General features: G+C 44.5%; 1 protein-coding gene across 12 annotated transcripts in view; it reads right to left on the bottom strand.

The window, feature by feature from the left end:
* FGGY (FGGY carbohydrate kinase domain containing) overlaps positions 1–23,140 on the bottom strand; it is a 312,982-nt gene that overhangs the window by 44,406 nt on the left and 245,436 nt on the right. For all 12 annotated transcript variants that reach the window (XR_012905874.2, XR_012905876.2, XR_012905877.2 and 9 more), the window contains 4 exons: positions 19,491–19,638; positions 15,888–15,962; positions 10,644–10,764; positions 3,193–3,287 (listed from right to left, as the gene is read on the bottom strand). Coding sequence is in view for 3 of the 12 variants with exons in the window: in XM_089780444.1 (XP_089636570.1) it covers positions 3,193–3,287; positions 10,644–10,764; positions 15,888–15,962; positions 19,491–19,638 (439 nt within the window). In the remaining 9 variants the exon portion in view is untranslated. The remainder of the gene's footprint in view (positions 1–3,192; positions 3,288–10,643; positions 10,765–15,887; positions 15,963–19,490; positions 19,639–23,140) is intronic.

The following is a 23,140-nucleotide window of genomic DNA, read 5'->3' as shown; positions in this document are numbered from 1 at the left end:
TTTACTTAGGTGCATAGGAATGGATGAAGGTACCAAATATTTAGGTATCTGTAGTGGTTCAGTAGTGCAGTTCCTTCCCCTCCGGGTTCATAGGAGGCCAGTTTGCCTCTCTGCGTCTAGGGGCATCACCTGTTGTGGGGAATTAGTGATGCAGCAAGAATCTATAGCTTGGACGTGTATTCAAGGTTGAGCAGCAAAGCAGATAGGTAGCCCAGGCCCTCAGGCAGGGAAGGGCAGGGCAGGGCAGTGAGTTTGTAGCTTGGGCCTGTCCTCAGGGTCAAGCAGCAAACCTCTATTTTGGCCAGTCCTCAGCCCCTCCATGGTCAGCAGCAGTTTCCCAGTTTGGGAGCAAACAGGAGGTGTCTGGTTCCTCCTGCAGCTGTAGCCCAACTGAGCTTTCAGATCCACCTTTTATACTTCCTGTCCTGCCCACTGACTTCCAGCTGGAGGGGTGAATATGACTTGGCTCTGCCCACCAGGACTGCGTGAGGGGTTCCTCCTCCTCCGAGTCTGTGGGAGGTCAGTCTGCCTCACTATGGTAGTCAACAATCTTAATTTCAAATTCTACAGACACTGATGAGGATAGTCAAAAAGTGCTCATGCCACGTCTCGACAAGTACCATTTCAACAGTATGACCTAGGTCAGGCCTACTCAAAAAGTGGCCCGTGGGCCACATGCAGCCTGCGGCCCATTTGTTTCTGGCCCGCAGTGTGGTTTGTATCCTTTGAACATGGCCTCCGCTGGGAACACATTCCACAATGGCTAGGCATCTCCCCAGTGGGGTGAGCACTGAAAGATGCAGGCAGGTTGGCTGGCTGGAACAGATAGATACAGGGTGTCGGTGTTTCTAGCCCCCAGGGAGGAGATGCCAAGGCATTGTGGGAAGTGCTTTGTATTCATGCCCATCAGTGTGAAAGGTGCTATTTGCATATATTTGCATATCTATTTGCATGTATATGCAACCACATTAAAGTTGCGGCCCTCGGCATGCGCTTTGAGTATCATTGTGGCCCCTCAGAGCTTCCAACGTTGAGTAGCCCAGATCTAGGTATTAGCTCTTACAGTGCTTTTCATCAGCAGATCTCAAAGGTCAGTATCAGCTTGTTAGTTACATAGGGAAACAGAGGCATAGAGATTTTAAATGACCTGTCCAAGGTTATCCATCAGGGGTTACTGTGTTCCTAATTTAAAAGGGTGTACTTAAGCTTCTAGAATGAGGTTTCCCCAAGGGATATCATCACAATCTTTTCACTGAAGGAAGTAAATGTAATAGATCTGTGATGTAATTGGCTGAAAGGGTCCAGCTGCAGTTTACAGGAGAAAAGTATTTGAAGGAGTCTGCTGCACTGTAGTATTTGACAGGGTATTTATTCTGACTTTCCTGGGTGGATTATACTTTTTGAAAAATTTTGGGTATGCCAAGATAAGGAGACATGTTTAAAATAAAAAAACCCTACACACATGAGAAAAGGCATCTGACTCTGAGCAACTTCATAGCATAGGAGTTACCAACATTTACAAAACCAGACATGGTACTGTGCGTTTTGAAATATTAACTCACCAAGTATCAGTGTGTATGACAGCGTAATTTAAACTAAGTACCCATATATCTGAGGCCAGAAGATAATCTTCAAAAGATTAATGGAAGAGCAATAATTAAATATGAAGCCCTGTCACGAGAAGCTTTTACTGAAATCAATTATATTTTTCAGAATTATAGAGTTCTAATTGCAAGCACCACAAGGGTACAATACAGGTACGCTACAATACAAGATTCTTAATTTGATGCAAGAAGATTCACTTTTCTGAGGCTATGTCTAAACACTGGGGAAGATCGATGCTACTGTGATCAATCTTCTGGTGTTTGAAGATTTACCGTGTCTAGTTAAGACTTGCTAAATCAAACCCAGAGGGCACCTCCATTGGTGGCCAATACTCCTGGTCCTCTGAGGAATAAGGGAAGCCAACAGAAAGTGACAGTGAGGAAACGCAAATTAAGGTTCGTCAACTCCAGCTATGTCATTAATGTTGCTGGAGTTACATATCTTGATTAGACTTTCCCCTTTAGTGTAGACCTGGCCTGAGAGAATTCTCATGAAAGAAAACGGCTATTCACAGCTAATCCAGATCATTCAGCAGAATCTGTTTGGAAAAATTTGGAACACTTACCCAAATGTTCAACTGGTGTAAATCTGCTTATTGGCTTCAATGGAACTATGTTAATTTATACCAGTTGTGGATCTGCCCCACTATTCAGTTTCTGTTTAAAATTTCATTTAACAATTTCTGTGCTTGCCTTAAAAAAATGAAGGCAGAGGCTGTCCTGGAAAGAGTATTTGCAATTGCATTATAATTTACAGTCTAGTGCGATGGTGTCCAACACTAGCCGCTGGCCACCTGTGGCTATTTGGCTGGTTGAGTGTAGCTAGTCCGCTATGGCTACTGCTTCAGAACTGGTTGGACACCACAGGTTTAGTGCACAATGTGTACAACTCAGCATGAAACCATTCAACATCTGTTTAAATGTTTGTGACTATGTCATCCTCTAGCAGCTGATATACAAAAGATAAAAGTTCGAATGCTACTTCTACTAAAGTTAACAAAGTTAAGTAGCCAGAGTCGATGTTTTTGGAACAAAGATTCTTAAATTCCATCCTTAGTAGTGACCCTTGAGTCACTGCGGCAGTCACTGCAATATTTATAACAACATGGAAGTTTTACAGTGTGGTCTATGTTTAAGATTTCCCAGTGCCAGGAAGTGGAAGTAGGGCTAACCATGAATGTGATAGGCTGGGATGAAAGAGTGGATGTATTAGCAGTGGTTACAATGTTAGGACCTGAGACTGTTTTGAGGTGCAGCCATATTCATGTCCTGGAGTGCACTGAAAGATCTGGGCCTTACTGAACACTTTTCCTATTTATCTGTTACCTAGGTGAACGCTACAAGCAGTGATTTGTGCTTGCCTCACCTTACAGCTCAAAGACAAGTTTCTCCAATACACAAGAGAAATACATGTATAACAAAAGGAAGAAAATAATTGGTAAATACATTGGAGACTGGAATCTTCCTTGCTGAGTAGTGATCCTACATTTTCCTTCCATTTTAATTATAACCTGAGTGTGATGCCAGATATAAAAGTGTGAATGAAAACTGGAAACAGTAGGATTTGGGAGTTTCCATTATTACCTACCTGTACAGAAGCGAAATCGCCAGAAGCACAAGCTCCTAGAATAGCAGCACCAACTAAAACAGACTCCACCTCTTTGGACAGCACAATGGGCTTTCCTATACAAGAAACAAACACACCTCTGTTGGAAAATGAAATGGTGCAGCGCTAAATACACAACAACTAATTAAACTGAGAAAGAATAAACCTCTAGCCTAACAGCCAACTACACAAACCCCTTACACTGCTAAGCAATAGCATTTCTGCAGTACCTATCCCAGGCTGTAGGTAAAATACAGAATTTACATACATTTCAGTAAAATATTAACACACAACATAGATTTTACAAAGAACAAAAATGACAATACCTGACAATATCTCCCCAATTGGAAACATCTTTAAAATCAGCCATCCGCACTCTCTGAATCAGTCCTCTGCTTAAGAGGTGACCTGCAATGTGTTACCTACCAGTTCTGGGGAGCTAGGGCATGAAACTCATGGAGAACACCCCCATCTCCACCCTCGGGTCTGTGCTTGAACCAAAGACAAAGCAATGAAAAGGCAGAGGAAAATGCATCTCAACTCCTCTGGACACGTGTGATAGAATTAAGGAAACACCCCTAGCCTCATCTACATTGAAGATAGAACAGATAGACATCTACATTAGCATACAGAATGAAGAACAGCACTTTCCAAGCAAGAACCGCACTGAACTATGGGATACCAAAAGCAGAAAGCACTGCCTGATGGGAAATCTCAGCTCTGGATGATAAGGAACCCCTGCCTATTCACACCCAAATCAGTAATTATCAGACCAATTGTAGTAATAGATCCTCTATTGATTTCCAAAATACTGAAACTGCCTACTTGCTATGAGCTCTCTCAAGGAACACCACCCATAGTCAGGAACGTTCCGTTTCTATTGTTTAGTCTAAACAAAACTTTAGAATATTCCTTGAACCTTCTGTTTCCCCATAAACAAATCCAGTGTTCCCTGTGAACCATTGTTATCTCCCTACTAAAACTCCTATCCTTGCTCAAGAAAAGTGTTCTGATGCCTGGACCTAAAGTTTGCATCAATTCCATTGGGACTTCATCTGCTCCTGAGTGATTGTGCTGGGGGCTCTACTCTGCTGTGCCTGTCTCCAACACTCAGGACCCCAACTACCATCACCATCTGGGAGTCCCAATCAGTTCAAACTTCATGGAGTAGGGAAATCTCTCTCTCTCTCTCTCTCTCTCTCACCCCTCTCTTCCCTCCCCACCTCTCCCTAGGCATAGCCTCCTGACCTTGCCTTCTGTGATCAGTTATGGTTTGCTAGCCCTAACATTTGCAATCAGATTTAAGTTTAATATTGTAACTGTTTTGTTGGTTTGTCTCCCCTTGTATGGTTACTCCCTAGAAATAAATAACTGTCATTGTTAAGCTGATTGCTTCTCTCTCTTTTCTCTCTCTCACTCCCTCGGGGCTGTTGAGTTGGCTTCCTCATTCACTCTGAAACAACACTTCCTGTACCTAAGCTAAAGATCCCTGTAGCGCCCCAAAATCCTATGGGCTGTGCTCATCAGGTAGGTTACTAGCAGAACGATTGTGGTGTGAAAGTGGGGACAGGGAGGTGCTGAACCTGGGGGCATATGAGGTTAGTAAGTTCAAGTTCTGTTAAACACAGCCCACTAAGTCCAAGGGCACATGAGGGTCACAGCTTGGCACTGCTGTGCAACGCAGCCTACTGAGTTCAGGGACATAACGGGTCAGCTTGTGAATGCTGATTAACCCGTCCTCTCACACATGCTCTGTTAGTGGATGTGAGTGTCTGTATGTTCGTCTGATTCTATGGTGGGAAGAACCCAGTTCTGGGGCACATAGTTCCTGCAGAAGAGCTCCATTGGGAGGGAACTGGCAGCAGGGATAAGCACAGCTCCATATGAGAGCACAAGCAGCATGCTCACAGCACTTCCCCCTCCCCCATAAGAGTAACCCTAATAAATAAGCACATCCCAGAGTCACAGGCAAATCTGGTAACAAGAAGGAAAATGGGAATGTATCATTTTCTCCTTCTTTGGTATTAAAAAAAGGAGCAGCAGCTTGAGTCCTTCCTCCTTTCCCACAAAAATGTATCAACAATGTCAACTCTCCTTTTCCCCTTTTGTTTGTTTTGATTTATGTTGTGTTGCTGGAAGACCCGAAGTGGTAAACTAGCAGTTCTCCCCATGCTTCTGTGAACAGACTGAACCCTAAGATTTTTTTTTCCCAATACAGGTTGAACCTCTCTAGTCTGAACTCTCTGGTCCGGCAACATCCATGGTGCAGCATGATTTTAGTTAGCCAGACATCTGCTTATCATGGGTGTGGCCAAGTTTCCTATGGTCCCATAAAGTTTGTTTGCAGCCACCAGTCCTGGTGCTCAGTGTCCATGCTGTTATTTAGCTCTAATTTACCCGTATATGTCTTCTAAGAGACCAGTAAGCAGTGGAAGTGTTGGTATTATAGCTAGACCAGGGGTTGGCAACCTTTCAGAAGACGTGTGCTAAGATTTAACTTATTCGCGGGTCTGTGTGCCGGCGGGAGGGGAGGGAAGGGGATGGAGCAGGCGCAGGATGGGTATGGCGACCATATTTTCTGCAGCTAGGAAGAACGGTTTAATTTAAACGATTAAACAGATTAAGCATTTTAACTTTCTCATGTTTGTTTATCAAACTTCATTTTAAATAAAGTAAAATATTATCTCCAACACAAAAGGTTTCAATGTTTTCTTTATTTATGGGAGGGATGGGGAGCCTTTTTTGGGTCAGGAGGGAGGGGGGAGGGACAGTCACTGACCCACAGAAAAATCAGCTAGGGACCACACAAGTGAGAAGCAAAAAAACTTCTCCAAAAATCTCCAACCCTCACTGATGTGGCCCCCAACTGAGACACTTCACTCCTCTGGTGCTCCAGCCTAGCGAGGTGAGGGGAAGGGACAGGGAGAACTGAGGGTCAGGGCTGGCCACCTTGCGTGGGCCTTGTGAAGATTAATGTTTGCACAAGATTAAACTTCATCCAGACTGTTATGCAGCTGGACAGCACCAGTACTGTAGGGTGCTACTGGCAATCCTCCTCCAACCCACAGACTGACATTCCATTTCCGGGGGGAAGAGGAACAAAGAAGAGTCTCCCAGAAGCAATAATAAACCATCAATATCCCCACTATAAGCAAAGACATGAGAACCCCATTACGCCAAGGAGCAGAACTACCGCCAAGATTTAATGCTCACTGCTACCCTCTGACATAGGCCTCACAAAGTTCTCGCTGCCCATATAGCCTGTCTTCCCCTACAATCCTCTCTCTTCTCTGCCATCAGCTTCCCTTCTAGTGGGGCCCTCCCTCTCCCCTACAAGCTGCCTTCTTGTACAGCCCTTTGCCTGCAGTTCTTCTCTCTCCCCTGTGCCTTCCCCTACAATAGATCCTCCCTCACTAGTCCCTCTGCTATACTCTCCCACCCAGTTCCCCTCCCAAACAGCTCCTCCCCCCAACAGAACCCTCTTGCCGCTCCCCTCCCAAAATGTGTCTCTGCCCAGGATCCCCATGGTACACCCCAGGCGTCACTCCCCTGGCAGGGCCCGGTGCGGCCACACTCGCTTTCTGTATCTGCTTCAATGCCATGGTGGAGACACGCTCTGGCTCAGGGCTATGGGCGGTTGGTGGCTGCTCCCCGGCCGGGCTGACCCAGGACTGCATGGCTGCAGCAGCAGTGCCTCTGACCTCCAAGGCCAGCCTGAGACTGCATGGCTGCAGCAGCACCTCTGGGGCTGGCTCAGGACCATGCGGCTGCAGCAGAGGTACCTCCAGCTTCTGGGGCCAACCTGGGACCATGTGGCCACGGCAGAGGTGCCTCCGGAGTGATCGGAGGCCAGAGGAATTGCTGCTACAGCCATGCAGTCCTGGGCTGGCCCCGGAGGCACTGCTGAGGAGCCCCAGTGCTACCTCGTCCCACCGCGGCCTAACCTGCTGCTTGGAAACAGGGAAGGCTCTGGCGGCTGTGCAGGGGAGGAGGGGCGGGGCTGAGCTCCCACTCCGCATGCCATTGAAAATCACCATAGGTTGTTGACCCCCTGTGCTAGACAATATTGACCTCCCGTGGTCCAGCAAATGTTCTGGTTCGGCACCAGTCAGGTCCCAAGGGTGCCAAACTAGAGAGGTTCAACATGTAGTTTGTAAAACGTGTGTGTAGTCAGGTCCCAAGGGTGCCAAACTAGAGAGGTTCAACATGTAGTTTGTAAAACGTGTGTGTTAAATAGGAGATATTTAAAACCTCACCATAAAATATAAAAACAATTATCACCTAGCATTTACCTTCTTGGTACCTGTGATAGCAGATACCTATTAGTTCTCTAACCCGACAGTCTTTTCCAGGAAAAATGGAGTAGAAAAGAGCAGGGTTTTCAGCAGAAACAAACAAACAACACACAAGTAGGAAAAAAGTGAAATAAATAAAGTATGAACCTTTCAGCCTTCCTCACACCTCATAAAAAACCAAAAAAGGGGGCACAAATCCATGTTTTTTCCTAGCTGGAGGCTCTAATTAACCATTAGGCTAAACAATTCTTTAGTACTGCTGCAGTACTTGGCATTGTTGTGAATTCCCTGATTATGATCATTGAGTTATTTGCATTCTGCGGCTGGATTTACATATTAAAGGCCCATTACCGCAAAGGAAGGATACTGGAAGAAATGCTTCCTTCTGTGAACAGTTGGATTCAAGTCAATACAATTATTAGTGATGAGCATTATTACTCAAGATATTAAAATGCAGGGTTGGGTCCTAAGACTGTAAGGTCTTAAAGTAACTTAGTGCAATGATGGGTAACCTACAGCCAATCAAGGTTCTATGTGTGGCCGATGAGAAAATGTTGTTTCCTGTTGCCCATGTGCAAGGTTGCCAGATTCTCCTTCTATGTAGGTTTTTTTCACAGTGGTATTACTCAAGTGACATGCACATGAAGTGAGGGGCTTGCTGATTGCACACAACATTGACTGTGAGAGCCACGTGTTCTCTTTGTATCCATAGTGTTGCTACGGTACAGTCGGTACTCCCTAGAAATTCTAGGTACACAAGCACAGTTAGCAAAAACACACTATCCTGGAAGACTGTCTTGGCTGAGAGAATCTTGCAGCCCACTGAGATGAAGAAGGGCCACTCATGTGACCCGCTCACTAGCCTAGGATGCCCACGCTGATATAGAGGTCTTGAATCCATGAGGCCACTTGCTACTCCTGTGCAGTGCGTTCTTGGAAAGGGGCTATGACACTCTTCATTAACATCAGCTCCTGGAGTCTCCTTCATCATCCGAAGTGGGGAAGCACAAGGATAATTCACATCATTCTGTGGACCAGTGACCTTAAGACATCTTTGCATCACTCCACTTATACAAAGCCCCAGCTATCGAAGATAGTGAGATCACTGGACGGCACAGAACTACTATATTTGCTGCCATACCACTTCCCCGCTCTCCAGACAGCCTTTCTGCTCCCCAGCAATCTTTCACTGCTGGACTAGCCCCTTTTGGGCACAGCCAGCCAGCGTTGCTTAGAACATCCCTCAAACTTCTAAAAGTTGTACCTAGAGGGGATCAGCCCACTTTGCATTTCCCCTCTTGAGCTGTACCACAGCTCAGGGTCTGGGTCTGGACCCCTGAATATTTCCAGATAAGCTAGAAAGCAAAGGTACTGCTAGTATTATTGTTTGTAGAGCTTTGAAGCACTGGGCAACTTTCAGTGTGCTTTAAAACTTTACTGCATATTTTCTTAAAAGAGTCCTCAGAATGACCATATTCATCTTATAAGCTGAACCACAAGAGTCTGATGCTTTGTAAGCCATTTATGAAATTATCAATTGGCAGTCTGCATGGCTGAGTAATGGCACTTGTATCTAACAGTAACATATTCAGAATTTTTTCTTTTCCTGAAAGAATGGGGGATTGATCTAGGAATGCGAGTTATTTTATCTGATAGGCTCTAATGAGTTCAACAGAAGCAAGACCATTTCAGCCAGATGAACTTTGACATCCCTCGTTAGTCACAGATTTTACAAATGGGGAGATTCCAAGAGTGGAAAAGGGCCTTTTTGTCCTGAATTGTACTTAGCCATTAGTTATGGTCAAAGGACTCCAGTTTAAATTTTAACAAGAATACCTATTAATAGATCTTTTATTTCAGACATCAGAAAGCAGCTTTCAATTCCAAGTCTATGTGCAATGAAACTGACCATATGTTTCTTTTGAATCAGATAAGAGAAGGTGTGGACTCGATAAAATCATGTTTGACAAATATAAAGCACCAATGTGGTAATACCGTATATATCTAACCTAGGTCAATGACGGTTGTGTCATCTGGTTCTCTATTTCTGCTTTCATTTAATACAATTACATGATACAGATTTTCATCTCTCTTCCTGCATTAAGGTAGAATGTCTGGTTTGATGTCAGAATGATGTGAATCTACACACCAAATACCTCAAATTGGAGCTTTATACTGGATCCAAAACATCTTGACTGTTCTTAATTTGAAATATGTCCCAACACAAACACAGTTCACGGATTTTTTTGAAGTCCTTTAACTAAATGACATTATTTTCCATATTTTTAAAGAAAACATACTGAACTAACTTACAGATGTTCAAAGATACCCAACCTATAAAGATGGAACATAGATTACAAATAGACTGCAAGCTTGAACATCAGTCCTGCAAGTATAGACAACAGATACAGGCACTTTCATCAATATGAAATCTTATCAAAGTCAATGACACTCTGTACGCAAGCCAAACTGCAGAGTTGGGTCCTAAATTATCTAAACAACATGAGATATGGCATTTTATATTCAAGAAAATGTTCCATCTAAGCAACAGAATGCAGGGGAAAGCCCTTTAAAATTCCAATGGGATGAAACCAACAGGGTTATTATAGAAACTGAAAAAGTTCTATAAAAAAGTTACTCTAAAAACTTACAAAGCTAGCAGCTAAGGATCTGCTCTATTTAACAAAAGAATAATTTCTATAGAATCTTTCAACCAATGTATAGAATTTAGTAGTAAACAAAATCCCTGCTATACAACTCTATAGGCTGGTTTTAAAAAAAAATCTATAGAAAGGTTATAATTCTCTGTATTCTATAGAACTGTTTTAGAAGAATTTCAGCAAATAAGGTCTATAAGTGGGAAATCACATAGACAGTTTCTCTAGAAATCTATTTGCTAATAATATGGATTAGGGATGATTGTTTACACCATGTCTTTGTGTTATTTCAGTGTCTTTAAACTTCAGGAAATTCAGTCTTTCAGGAAGTAACATTTCATTACATAGTTTTTGGCCAACCAACAAAACAAAGTTCCATATAAAAAGAGTATTTATTTTTCCAAACACAAGGTTTTTAGACACCTAAAATAATAAAAGTAGTTTTCTGTTCTCGTTTCCCTACTTCCTCTATCTAACTTACCAGTAACGTCAGCATGCATCTGCACAAAGAGGGAGTTCTTGCTCAGCCCACCACAGAGAAACAGGGTGCTGATGTGATGTCCTGCAGACTCCATAGTTTCCAAAATATGTCTTGTTCCCAACTTGAAAGACAGAAAAAAGACCGATGAGTGTGGAAAACTTGCTCAGAAAGAAACCTGCACAAAACGATTGTCTGAAGGCAAGGAATAGGCCTATAGGGGTAGGGATTCAGTTAATCATCACCTTCTCTTGATTTTGGGCACCATATGCACCTAAAATCCACAGTGAACCCCTCGTCAGACCCAGGCTGAATTTTGGGCTACTTCCAAAAGCTGAGACCAATTGAGTAAATGTCAGATTTGGCATGTTTATTGGGAAAAGGTGGCAGATATTTGGATAGGACTTGAAATGTAGTATGGTTAAAGAAAAAGAAGTTATGACATACTAAAATGGACATGAGGATAGCTGACTAAATCTATCATTTCCCTACTGACAGAGAGAACTAACTTCCCAAATCATATAGTTATGATTTTAATTATAGAAAAATAAAATTACTCTAAAAAGAGTTCCTTTCCTAAAAACTGGATTTGATAATGACAATCATATTTCTGATTATATTCATTACAGTCTCCCTGTTGTATTGAATTGACACATGAGCATTCACAGCTGCTGATATGCAAATTCATGAGCAAATTCCCTTACCACAGAAAGACAGACAGACTCTTTTTCTCTCTTTCTCTAAAAACTTTGAAAAAGAACGTGCTGTGAAAATTATTTGGTGTTTACCTGCCTGCAAAATTTGATTCAGAGACATTTACATTAAAACTAGACTTTTTCCTCTCTGGGTATAAAGGATGGTAGGAAGGATTAATTTAATCTTAGAGTAAATATAAATTGAGAGTCTTGAAATGCAAGTTTTATTATTTTTAAGTTCTGGTTGTAAAGAAAACTAGAGAGTAATATTCCATGGGAACAATTTGGAATTTTGGGGTTTTGAGAAGGTTTGCGCATTTGCTAATGTTGGGTTTAGTGTCTCATGTTGCTCCCATTGAAGTCAATGTATAGTACAAAACTCCAGCTCTAGGAAACAGGGCATTTTTCCTTTTAGAGTTACAAAATAAACATAAAGCTCAAATTAGGGGTGAGGGTTGAAAAACTAATTTTATATTTAATAAAGATCACCAAGAAAAGGCAGGCATGAATTTCCCTCTATTTATTATGATTGCTAGAGCCTTGCAAATCTGTGGATATCTGTTTTATATCCATGGGTATCCGCATCTGTGGATGTGTATGTAAATATCCACAGCTCATTTTTGCAGATACAAATGTGGATACAAATGTTGTATTCGTGCAGGGCTCCAATGATTGTCTTCTGTTTCAATGGAATTTTAAAAGCAAATGTGTGTTAATTTTCCAAGAAGAAAAATACAGTAAACGTCCAAAAATACGGCACCTCTAGGACCCAGGGGGTGCCGGATTATCAGATATGCCAGATTATCGGAAGGGGGGGCTATGAGGGGTTTGGGATGGGGTGGATGCCACCCCAGACCCCTCATAGCCCCCCTTCCGATAGTCCGGCTCTGCCCCAGGTGTCCCCGATTCAGCCTCTGCTGGTCAGTTTCAACAGCGGCTGAATCGGGGACACCTGTGGCAGAGCAGCTGGGGTGCTGCCGGGTTGGTCTGGTAGAGCCTCCCCTCGGCGCTGCGAGACCAACCTGGCAGCACCCCAGCTGCTCTTGGGGACGCCTGGGGCAGAGCAGCTGGGGTGCTGCCAGGTTAGTCCCGCAGTGCCGAGGGGCGGTGCTACGGGACCAACCTGGCAGCACCCCAGCTGTTCAGCCCTGGGCGTCCCCAATTCAGTCACTGCTGAAACTGACCAGCGGCTGACTGGACCCCCCAGCCCAGCTGAGCCACATGCCTGCCTTCCTGGCTTCCTCCCCCTCATACATACACAGATCCACATCGTGCTGGACTCCTGCCCCCTGCGGGAAATATAATTAATTTAATCACTCTCCTATGCACAGTGTACCTGCAGGAATGTATGTTTACACGTACACAGTATAGTTGTGCAATGGAATACTGAGAAAGCTAAGAGCTCAAGTGTAAAGATAGCACTGTAATAAGCACCAGTAGAAAAGAGAGAGATTTATAGATAGGTGATCCACAGGGAGTATATGCATCTATCAATACAAGATGACTGCCCTACTTGAACAAAGATTTTTTTTACTGTTGTTAAACAAACAAGTCACTTGGGAAAAGTGGGGTTAAAGTGTAAATTTATTCCAGTAAAATCACACACCCATACACAACCCACACCTGTGCCATATACATCTATTAATGGAGATTCATGGGTGTTTGTTTAATGTGGAGCAGGGGTGGGCAAAAACCTCTCAGCGTGTTGGATCCATACTGCCTAGGGCTTTGATCCAACCCATGAGGCAGTTCCATAGCCTGCCCTCTAGCGCACGGGTCGGCAACCTACATCACGCATGGCGTGTGCCAATTTTCAGCAGCACGGGGGAGGGAGCTCAGCCCCGCCCCTTCTCCCCCACACGACCGCTGGAGAGCGCTCCCTCCTCCCTGCAGCAGGTTAGGCTATTGTGGGAGGAGACAGCGCTGGGGCTGAGGCTCCTCAGCTGTGACCGGAGGCACCATGGCCATGCTGCAAGGGAGCACAAAGCCAGGAAAGGTCCCCCCTCGTGGCCAGACCCCCATCTCAATCTCACTTCCCTCCCCCCCCAAGACCCAGCACCCCAAGCTTGCTCCAACATTCTCCCTTGTTCCTGGACCCTCTCTCCTGGCCAGACACCCCATCCTGCTCCTTCATCTATGTTGCTCCTTCACCCTCTCTCCTGGCCACTTACTGCACCCTTCCTTGTTCCTGCTCCCTCCACCTGGCCAGACATCCTACTCCCAGCCTGCTTCTGCACCCCGTCTCCCTCCCAGATCCTTCACCCCATCCCTATCCTACTACCTGACAGCACTGTCTCACACTGTACCTCTCATTTTTGTCCCTACCCCAGAGCCTAAGGAGGTCCATAAAATCTAATAACTCTGGAGCTCCAGAAACGTAAATCTGGTCTATTTGAAGCCCTGACCCTCAGTTCCCCCAATTCCCTTCACCCTGTGAGGCTGTGGCACCAGAGGAGTGAAGTTTCTCCCTTGGGGCCACATCAGTGAGAGTTGGGATTTTAGGAGGAGTTTTTTTTGCTTCTCACTTGTGTGGTCCCCAATTGATTTTTCTGTGGGTCAGTGACCCCCGAACCAAAAAGGGTTCCTCACCGCTGCCATAAATAAAGAAAACATTAAAACCTTTTGTGTTGGACATAATATTTTACTTCATTTAAAATGAAGTTTGATAAACTAAGATGAGAAAGTTAAAGCATTTAATCTGTTTCATAATTTAAATTAAACAGTTCTCACTAGCTGCAGCTGGTTCAGATAATAAGGTCACTGTACCCAGACTACCCTTGCCGCCTTCCCTGGCACCCAGATCCGTGAATAAGTTCAATCTCAGTATGCCACTTCTGAAAGGTTGCTGACCCCTGCACTAAAAGGTAAGATCTGCATCTTAATTTATTTATTAACGAAGCTGCTGTAAGTAGGACTACTATTGACTTTAAAAAAGTATCACTGGCACTCAGACCCATACACAGAGGCGAATAAGTCGCATCTCGGCACTCCACCTCTGAAAGGTCGCTGAACCCTGCCCTAGCACATTGTCTGGGAGCCGGAGACCTGTGAGCTCTTTCAACTGCTTCTATTTAAAGGGCTCGTTGCCTGGCAGCCACCCGGCAGGTGGCAAGCCCTTTAAATAGAAGCAACTGAAAGGGCTCGCAGCTCTCAGTCCCAGTGGCCCATTGCCTGGGAGCTGTCCTGGAGGCGCGAGCCCTTTCAACTGCTTCTGTTCCACAGGGTTTGTGCCTGCCAGGCAACAGGCTAGCAGCAGGGCCAGGAGCTGCCAGTCTTGTTATGTGAATTCTAAGCCTCCTCCCCAGACAACTCAGAGAGGATTCTGGCCCCCAGCATCCTCCCATTTGCTCCAGGTCCCTTCCATTGGCCAGAAGTCAGGGGGCAGGGACACCAGGCCAAGCAAAGCTCTCAGCAGGATAGTTCTCACCCCACCCTTTCCACCCGAGGCCCCATCCCTTCTGGGTCAGCCCACAGCCCTTTCCGAAATTTGTGAAGTGGCCACCCTTCCAAAATTATTGCTTACCCCTGATGTAGAGCTATGTGATCTCTCCAGCTACTTTAACCAACTGGGACGGGAGCTGAGAGGGGAAATAAATCATCCCCACAGGTCAATAGCATGCCTTGCAAGAGAAAAACTGCAGGAGTAAAATACCAGAAGTTTCAGCCTGCAAATTATTGACATCACACTACAGGGATGAGGAAGGAGAGGTTTGTAGCAGCAGGGCCAGTGGTTCTGGTACTATCCAGGTTTCCTTTCCTACCCAAGCAGCACCACTCCATATAATCCACACCATCAACACTGCCTCATGTCACAGTGTCTCTGACATTCACCATACAGGGTTCGGTGGGGATAATACGACTTATGACAATTATTCACACCTAGGCATATCTTCTGGACTGCACAGAGCTCCACCTCGCAAGTTCATGCAGAAGTGTATTCCTAGGTTGTGAGGGATTAAGGGCAGACTACACTTAAAACACTGCAGCTACGCCCCTGGAACACTTCATTGAAGATAATGCCATCACAAGAGAAAAGTGTTTACTACGAGAGATGGTAATTATGTTGAAGAGAGAAACTCTCCCACTGATATAGTGCTGTCAACACTGGGGCTTATGGTAGGTATAATTGTGTCACTCAGGGGTGCGGGGTCATGCTGATATAAAATGTATAGTGTAGACCATCCCTGTGTCTCTCTTCTCCTTATGCATTTACCACCCTCTTTTTGACTATATTTACCCATCTTTCACCTCAGACAGAAGAAGAGACAGCTCCCTCTGCCTTGTCAGAACAACTTGGGAAAAAAACTCTTTTAGGGAATTTTCCTTTCTACAATCAGGGTCCCTTAAGGGATTCTTCCATGGGAGGGGGTAATCCTCTCCATACATGTAATGTTTATCTTTCTCCTTTAAGAACTTATTTAGTGAGTTCATTTGTAATTCGAAATCTATTTGACAGGAGGGCATGATCAATCTGCAATGTGACACACAGTGCAATTCCTTTAAGTAAGTCTTTCATGCTTTTATAAGAAGCAGACTTTTTAAAATGGCTTACAGCAATGGCTTGAATTGTGGCCAAATAGATAAGAGCAAGTTCATCAAGGCCCTGAGACAACGTCAGTCCAACAACCTGCACAGAACACAAGAAGAAAATGTTCAAATCTAGCAGAGGTGAAATTTCAGCATTTTCTGAGACGCACAAGGCATGCTTTCTTGTTGCTACAGGTTTAAATGCAAATTATAATCCTGTTTTTGTGAGCTGCACACATACTGTTATGTTAAACATATTATTCCTGATCTGGATAGGAGCCATAGAAACTGAAATTGCCCTTGCAAAGAAACAGTTAACAAAATATCATTTTGTAAGGGATTTACATGTTATGTTTTTTTCCTAGGAGGCTTGCACTATGAAATGAAACACAGTAAAAAAAAAAAAAAAAAATCCCACATACCCTTCATTGAAAGACAATAATTAAGGACTAGATTATGTTTTTATTTACTCTGGCATAAATCCAATTTCCTTCCACTGAAGACCGTATAGTTACTCCGTCTGGACTGAAATCGGAACAATTGAGATCCTAACTTTGTTCTGCAATGTGGCAGAAAAGATGCACGATCATTGCTAGTATTTGCATAAGAGACTCAAATCGGGGGCAAGGAGGGAAAAATAAAGACCCTCCTGTAGAAAATGTTACAGGCAGTCCCCGAGTTACGCGGATCCGACTTATGTCGAATCCGCAGTTACGAACAGGGTTTGCTGCCCATCTCCCTGGTCTGCTGGAGACCAGCAGACCAGGGAGACGGGAAGCAAAGCCTCTGAGGACGCTGGCAGCGGGACAGCCACTGCGCGTCTGAGCTGTCCACTGCCCGCGTGCTCCGCGGCTTTGCTCCACGTCTCCCCAGACCAGGGAGACAGGGAGCAAAGCCGCGGAGCACGCAGGCAGCAGGACAGCCGCGGCACGTCTGGGCTGTCCCGCTGCCCCCGTGCTCCGCGGCTTTTCTCCAGACGCCTGTGGTACAGCAGCTGGGGCGCTGCCGGTTGGTCCTGTAGCGCTGCTCTGGGCGCTACTGGACCAACCCGGCAGCACCCCAGCTGCTCTGCCCCAGGCGTCCTGATTCAGCCACTGCTGGTCAGTTTCAGCAGCGGCTGAATGAGGACGCCTGGGGCAGAGCAGCTTGGGTGCTGCTGGGTTGGTCCAGTAGCGCCGAGGAGCGGCACTACTGGAGCAACCCAGCAACACCCAAGCTGCTCTGCCCCAGGCGTCCCCAAGTCAGCCGCTGCTGAAACTGACCAGCACTGATTACAGGAAGCCCAAGGCACAGTTGCTCTGCCCCGGGCTTCCTGGAATCAGCCGCTGATCAGTTTCAGCAGCAGCTGACTTGGGGATGCCTGGGGTTCTTAAGTTGAATCTGTATGTAAGAACTGACGTCTAGATTCAGCCTGTTGAAACTGATCAGCGGCTGATTCCAGGAAGCCCGGGGCAGAGCAACTCTGCCTCGGGCTTCCTGTAGTCAGCCGCTGGTCAGTTTCAGCAGCAGCTGAATCTGGATGCCAGTTCCAACTTACATACATATTCAACCTAAGAACAAACCTACAGTCCCTATCTGGTACGTAACCCGGGGACTGCCTGTACTTGCAAAAATTAGTACAGTGTTACTAATGATCAAAATATTCCAGGGGCATTCCCACAGCAGTAGATTATCAAATGCACCTAAGAGCCTTAATTGTTTTACTCAAAGTACTGGTATATTTGCAACTCATAGTAATGTGCTTTAGAGGTAGGGCTTCTGAAAAACAAAGTGAGTATTAGTACCAATTTACATCAATTGCATATCACTTTTCCTAGCACAGGTACTGAGTTGGGAACTTATTTTGTATATATCTTCACTGGCAGTAAAGACATGGTTTAAAGTGTTTCACGGCTTTTGCAGGGTAACCGAACAGGTAAATTCTTTTACGATAACTATATATTTCAGCATGTTGCTGAAGTCTCAGAATGGATGATTCAAGGAGGAATTCCTGTGTCATTAATCAGTATCTGCAAATGCCATGCTTTTCACTTCAGTAGTTGACAATGAAAAAAAGATTTGAAAACATTAGAAAAGAACCACTCAAATATTTTAGCAACACCACATTTTTCTGGTTATGAGATTTTTCACTACAGTAATGTAACCAGATGTAGACCTTTTGGGGTGTGTAATTATTAGTGATGAGCCTGATTCAATTCTCCCAGATCCTCATATCCCTGAATTTCAGGTCAGTTCAAACGGAGATCCAAACAGCTAGGTCCTAATTTTATTGTGCAAGAATTTACACTTCTATCCACTTGTCACCTGAATGCTCCCCAATTCCTTCCCCCTACCTCCCGTATACTCTATGAATCCTCCTGGGCTTAGTAGCAGTAATTACAGCTGAAGCTCCCAAATGTTTGAAGTGTCAGTTGCAGGGCTGCTGATGACTGAGGTATCATTGGGTTTATTTGCCAACTCTCAGGAACCATTGACGATTTCAAGCTGTGTTATTCCATAAACCACACAGGACACAAATCAGAACTAGACCTCATGATCCAAAAGGGTATCAGACCTTAAAGACACGCAGATTATACCTTTATTCACCTGTTCAGTCATGGTCTTGTACAGTACCATTCTGACACATGATCCAGCCTGTCTGCCTCCATCAGGTTCAGATAGCAGAAGTGGAAGTTTATGTGACCCTCATGAGTCCACAGACACGTGTTGAAAATCTCACCAGGAGAGGTTCTCTCATGACCTTCCTAATGCTGCTACTTCTCGGTTCTAAATTGAAGTATTGTGAAAACTGCTTTTTCTCACAGTATTTCAGCCCTTCCAGAAGAAACATTTCCAAACCTCAAATCAGGATCAGATTCAGCTCAGTGTTGGAAAATGAATAAAGATTCAGGCGGTATCATATTCAATTAATTGATTTGTTTTGAAATCAGCGCTTGCATACCCACTGCCAGTAATTACACAGGAGCTTTCCAGCTTCGATTTAAAGTGATCAACAAGCATCTGAAATAGTGTAACACACCTAGGGTACGTCTACACTGCATCCCTAGTTCGGACTAGGGATGCAAATGGAGACGACCGAAGAAGTTAATGAAGCGGGGATTTAAATATCCCGCGCTTCATTAACATGATCTCGCCGGCACGCTAGTTCGAATCACAGCTGATTCGAACAAGGAAGTGAGTGCCGGGATGCGTTAGTTCGGACTAAAGCCCTTAGTATTTTATATTCTTAATCTCTGAATACACCTAACCAGTTTTGGATTGAGACTCACCAATTCCACATGCAAGACTAAGTGGACTGTTGGGTGCATAAAAATAAGGAATGGTGCTATTTAGCTCTCTAAAACATGAACTACCAATAAATATTCTGGATGGAAGACCTGTCTCTTAGTATTTTCAACAGATAAATTGGGCACTGGTGATATTAGAAGTATCCTGATTGGCGGTATACTGCTAAAACACTTGCTGATTTCAACAACAACAACAACAAACCTTAGCCAGCAATCCAAATCCTGTGGGACACTCTGAAGGAGGAATACGTTAAAAATAAAAATGCTCCTTCCATTTTTTAAATTAAATATTACCCCTTTGTTCTAGATTGACCTTTGTGCAAAGACATGCTGTTTCTTACCATGCCCTTCAGTGTCAGATCTGCTAAAGGAGATCGGTTACCATGGAAATCTGGCCAAACGTGTAAATCAACAGTGAGGAAACCCGCAGGCAAAGATTTCTTAATCAGATCCAGGTGACTGTTCAAGTATGTATATATATTTTGAGCACTAGAAGAAAAACAAGTTGGGGGGAAAAAGAGGGAGGGAGGTTATTCAGTGAACATAAAACATTTGCACTTCTAATGTCAAATACAAGAAAATCATCAAAAGGGGCCCAAAAGCCAAACTTTAAAGAGAGAAAAATCATTTCTTTGCCAGGCATGTGGCACTAGAGAATGGGGGTGGGAGTAATTCCACCTCACTGTCAGCCAGTAGAAGGTCTGAATTCCCACACTGGGCAAGGAGGTGGGCCCAGTGAAAGCTGACCGACCTTTAGCAATAGTAGCAGCTGTACTACTGGTGCATTGCCTCCTGCTGGCCAGTCTCAGAAGCTGCAGCTGACTGGCATTTTGTTGCCTTGCCCACAACACAGAGAGGAGGGAAAGCAATTGCACAATGAAGACAGAGAAATTTAAGCTGAGGGAGTGAAAAAATAAAAAAAATCCCAAAGAAGAATGAAAATAAAATCACTTTACAAATGTTAGTAATTTATTTTGTTAATCAAGAGTTCCTTGATTAACATATTCAAGCCTATGGCATAATTAAAACAAAAAAGTAAGGATAGAATGGGAACAGAAAGATGCTACTATGGAGAGGAGGAGGTGATTAAGGTCTCTACATTTAGTCTTCTCAAAGTTCTTGTAATACACCAATCTCCATTTTATTCAAGTACGTTTTTCCTGAGCCAACAGTGGTTGTGGGATTAATGACAAACTCTTCAGTGTTCTGGCTTGCTATGGCCTTCCTGACATTCCAGTTAAAATATGTTGCAATTAGGGTTAGAATACTTCTTAAAATAACTCTTGTACCATTATAAACAAATTTATAATTTTATGTTTGGTCTCGACCCCTAAGAAATCAGGGTAGAACACTGGCATCTTGGTCAATAATAGCATCTAGCCCTAATTACAATTGATTAGTCATTGTCTCATTTATTGTAGGTCCAAACAGTGATATTCATTTAGCCTCTACGTGTATATTCAATCGTGCACTAATGAGATCCCGAAGGGAATTTGGCATATGCTTTACCACTTTGACTTCTGACCTCTTAGCAGCTGTATATTTATACGTTGCATTCAACCATTCAGTGGCATGTTTTTTCAATTATACTTTTCCATATGTGTACTATCAGGGAATATCACTCAAAATGAAGTACACTTGGAAGACATTAAAATAACTAATTCACATCATTATTCACATTGTTTAAAATGTGCTTTCTGTGCCTTCCTAGAACCAAATTATAAGTCTGAAAGTTACAATGGTTCTTTTTTCATATAGTAGCCTTATTTTCTGCCTCCCTAAAGATCATATTATAAACAGTACCTGCTAATAACCAGTCACTGCATTTCCAGTAGAAGCCCTGCTTTTATGGGGTGAGAAGGAAAAAGAAAGAGGGCAACTTCATTAAACGTGAGGCCTATCCTACTTCCGAGCTTCCATCTGGCCCTCTTGTTACTTGGAATCCCAGTGGGAGAAGTTATTCTAAAGCAGAAACCCTGTGTGGCAAAGGTTGACATTTTACCATGCCTTCTCAGGCAAGCAGATAGACTAGTGTTACATAGCTACACCCTCCTCCTCTTCCTGTATATCTAAGCCCCACAACTCCATGTCTGGTTAGAGTGAAATGCAGAGCTCCCCCAAATGCCTACCAGTGCTACTTGTCAACCAAGCCTATTGGACAGTGTTGTGCTACCAGGCCCACCAACAGCAATACCAGGCCGTAAGACAGAACAATCAATGGGCCTGCTGGTCCCCTCCCTCGGTTGGAGCCACGGGGATCCCCACACCCGGAGAAACCCCACGCGTTTCCCCAGCAGAGGATCCCCTGGCCAGTTGCAGCCCCATCCCCCACCTGTCTGGAGATTTCTGGGCCAGGTGCAGCCCCATCCGTCGCCTGCCCACAGCCTCATCCCCTATCTGTACAGAGAAGCCTCCCCCCTACCTGTCCTGAGGAGCCTTTCCCCCCACACCTGCCAGAGGACCCTCAGGCCTGCTGCAGCCCCATCTCTCACCTGCCCAGAGGAACCTCTCCCCCACCTGCCTGGAAAGACCGGCAGAACTACTGAAGTTCCATCCCCCACCTATCTATCTTGAGGAGCTCCATGCCAGCTGCAGCCGCATCTCCTCTCTCTTCTCTAGGGGCATTTTCTAGTCAGCCACCCCAAAACCTGCACAGGGCATCTCAAATGCATCTTTGAAGAGATGCTTTTCCACAGAGCAGGTTGGGTCTGGGGAAAGGAGGGGCGGCACAGCTGTGGCTGGCCTAGGGCTCCTCTGGCCAGTAGGGGAGGTACTTGAAGCTTATCGGGATGTGGGGAGGGGCTGCAGCCAGCCCAGGATGCTTCTGGCTGGGCTGGATACTTAGGGGTTTCTCCAGGTGGAGGGCGGACCCTTGTGGCTCCGACTGAGGGAGGAGGGTGAGGTGGAAAGAGTGTAGCCAGGGGCTAGTTTCCCTAGGATCTAGCCTTCCCAAAGGGGGGTTTCACTCATCACCCATTCCTGTGGCCCACCTGAGTGATTTAAAAGGGCCTAGCAGGGTTCCTGGCTGCTGCTACTTATTTTCTGAACCAATCCGATTTCTATCTTAAAAAAGGAAAAGACACCCATTAACTTCAGCCGCAGTTGGATGAGACATAGTGTTCTAGGGCTTTGCAAAGCCAAAGGTTATGGCTGTCATTTAGCTAGCTGTTCTTCAACTATTTAAAAATGTTACTGGAGTTATGCAAAAAATAGTAGTGTATGTTTGTACTATGGGGCAGATTTCAGAAATAAATGGGAATTAGGCACTTAGGCACTAGTGGGGTTTGCAAAAATGCCTTTCTGCACTTTTAGGCCCTAAATATGTTTTAAAATCTGGCTCTAAGATCCACAGATGCAAAGAACTGCCAGATACTATCATCATATATTGCTTCAAAGATACCAAAGCATTTTACAGACATATCTCACTTCACTACTAAAAAGCAGCTCTCTCTAAGGTGGGAGAACAGCAGCCAAAACAACACACTGCTCACTAGTGGAAGCTATGGAAATTCTGTCCCAAAAGACACCACGGCAAAACACAACTCTTACAAAATCTGCCATCAGTTCTACGATGTCAAGCACAGGGATTTTGTTATTCAAGGTCTCATTACAGAAAGTCCCAAACAATGCACGCTACATGGAACTTAGTATGTCCACCATGTTAAAATGACTGGATGACCCAAACCCGTCAGGGTTAGAAACCGTGATTCAAGGAAGATGCTTAGATCACAAAGTCATCTCCTTTCTTGAGTTCATCCGCTAGCCTGCATATGTGGAATTTTACTCTCAATAACAACAATATGAACTATCAGACAAAATGGACCTGATTCTTCATGGCCGTGCAGCCTGATGGGCTGGCATTTTATACCCACTTTACATGTTCTGGACCAGCATAAATGACTGGACAAAATGAAGAATCAGGCCCACTATATTAGAACTGGTGCCCTAAAACACTCCAAGGAGATCTGCAGGCTAGTAACTCACCATTCCC

Source organism: Pelodiscus sinensis, chromosome 9 (assembly GCF_052426305.1).
Source record: "Pelodiscus sinensis isolate ZL-2025 chromosome 9, ASM5242630v1, whole genome shotgun sequence".
Classification (NCBI taxonomy): Eukaryota; Metazoa; Chordata; order Testudines; family Trionychidae; genus Pelodiscus; species Pelodiscus sinensis.
Note: the sequence above shows the minus strand (reverse complement) of the source record. Positions and strands in the feature narration are given on the sequence as shown.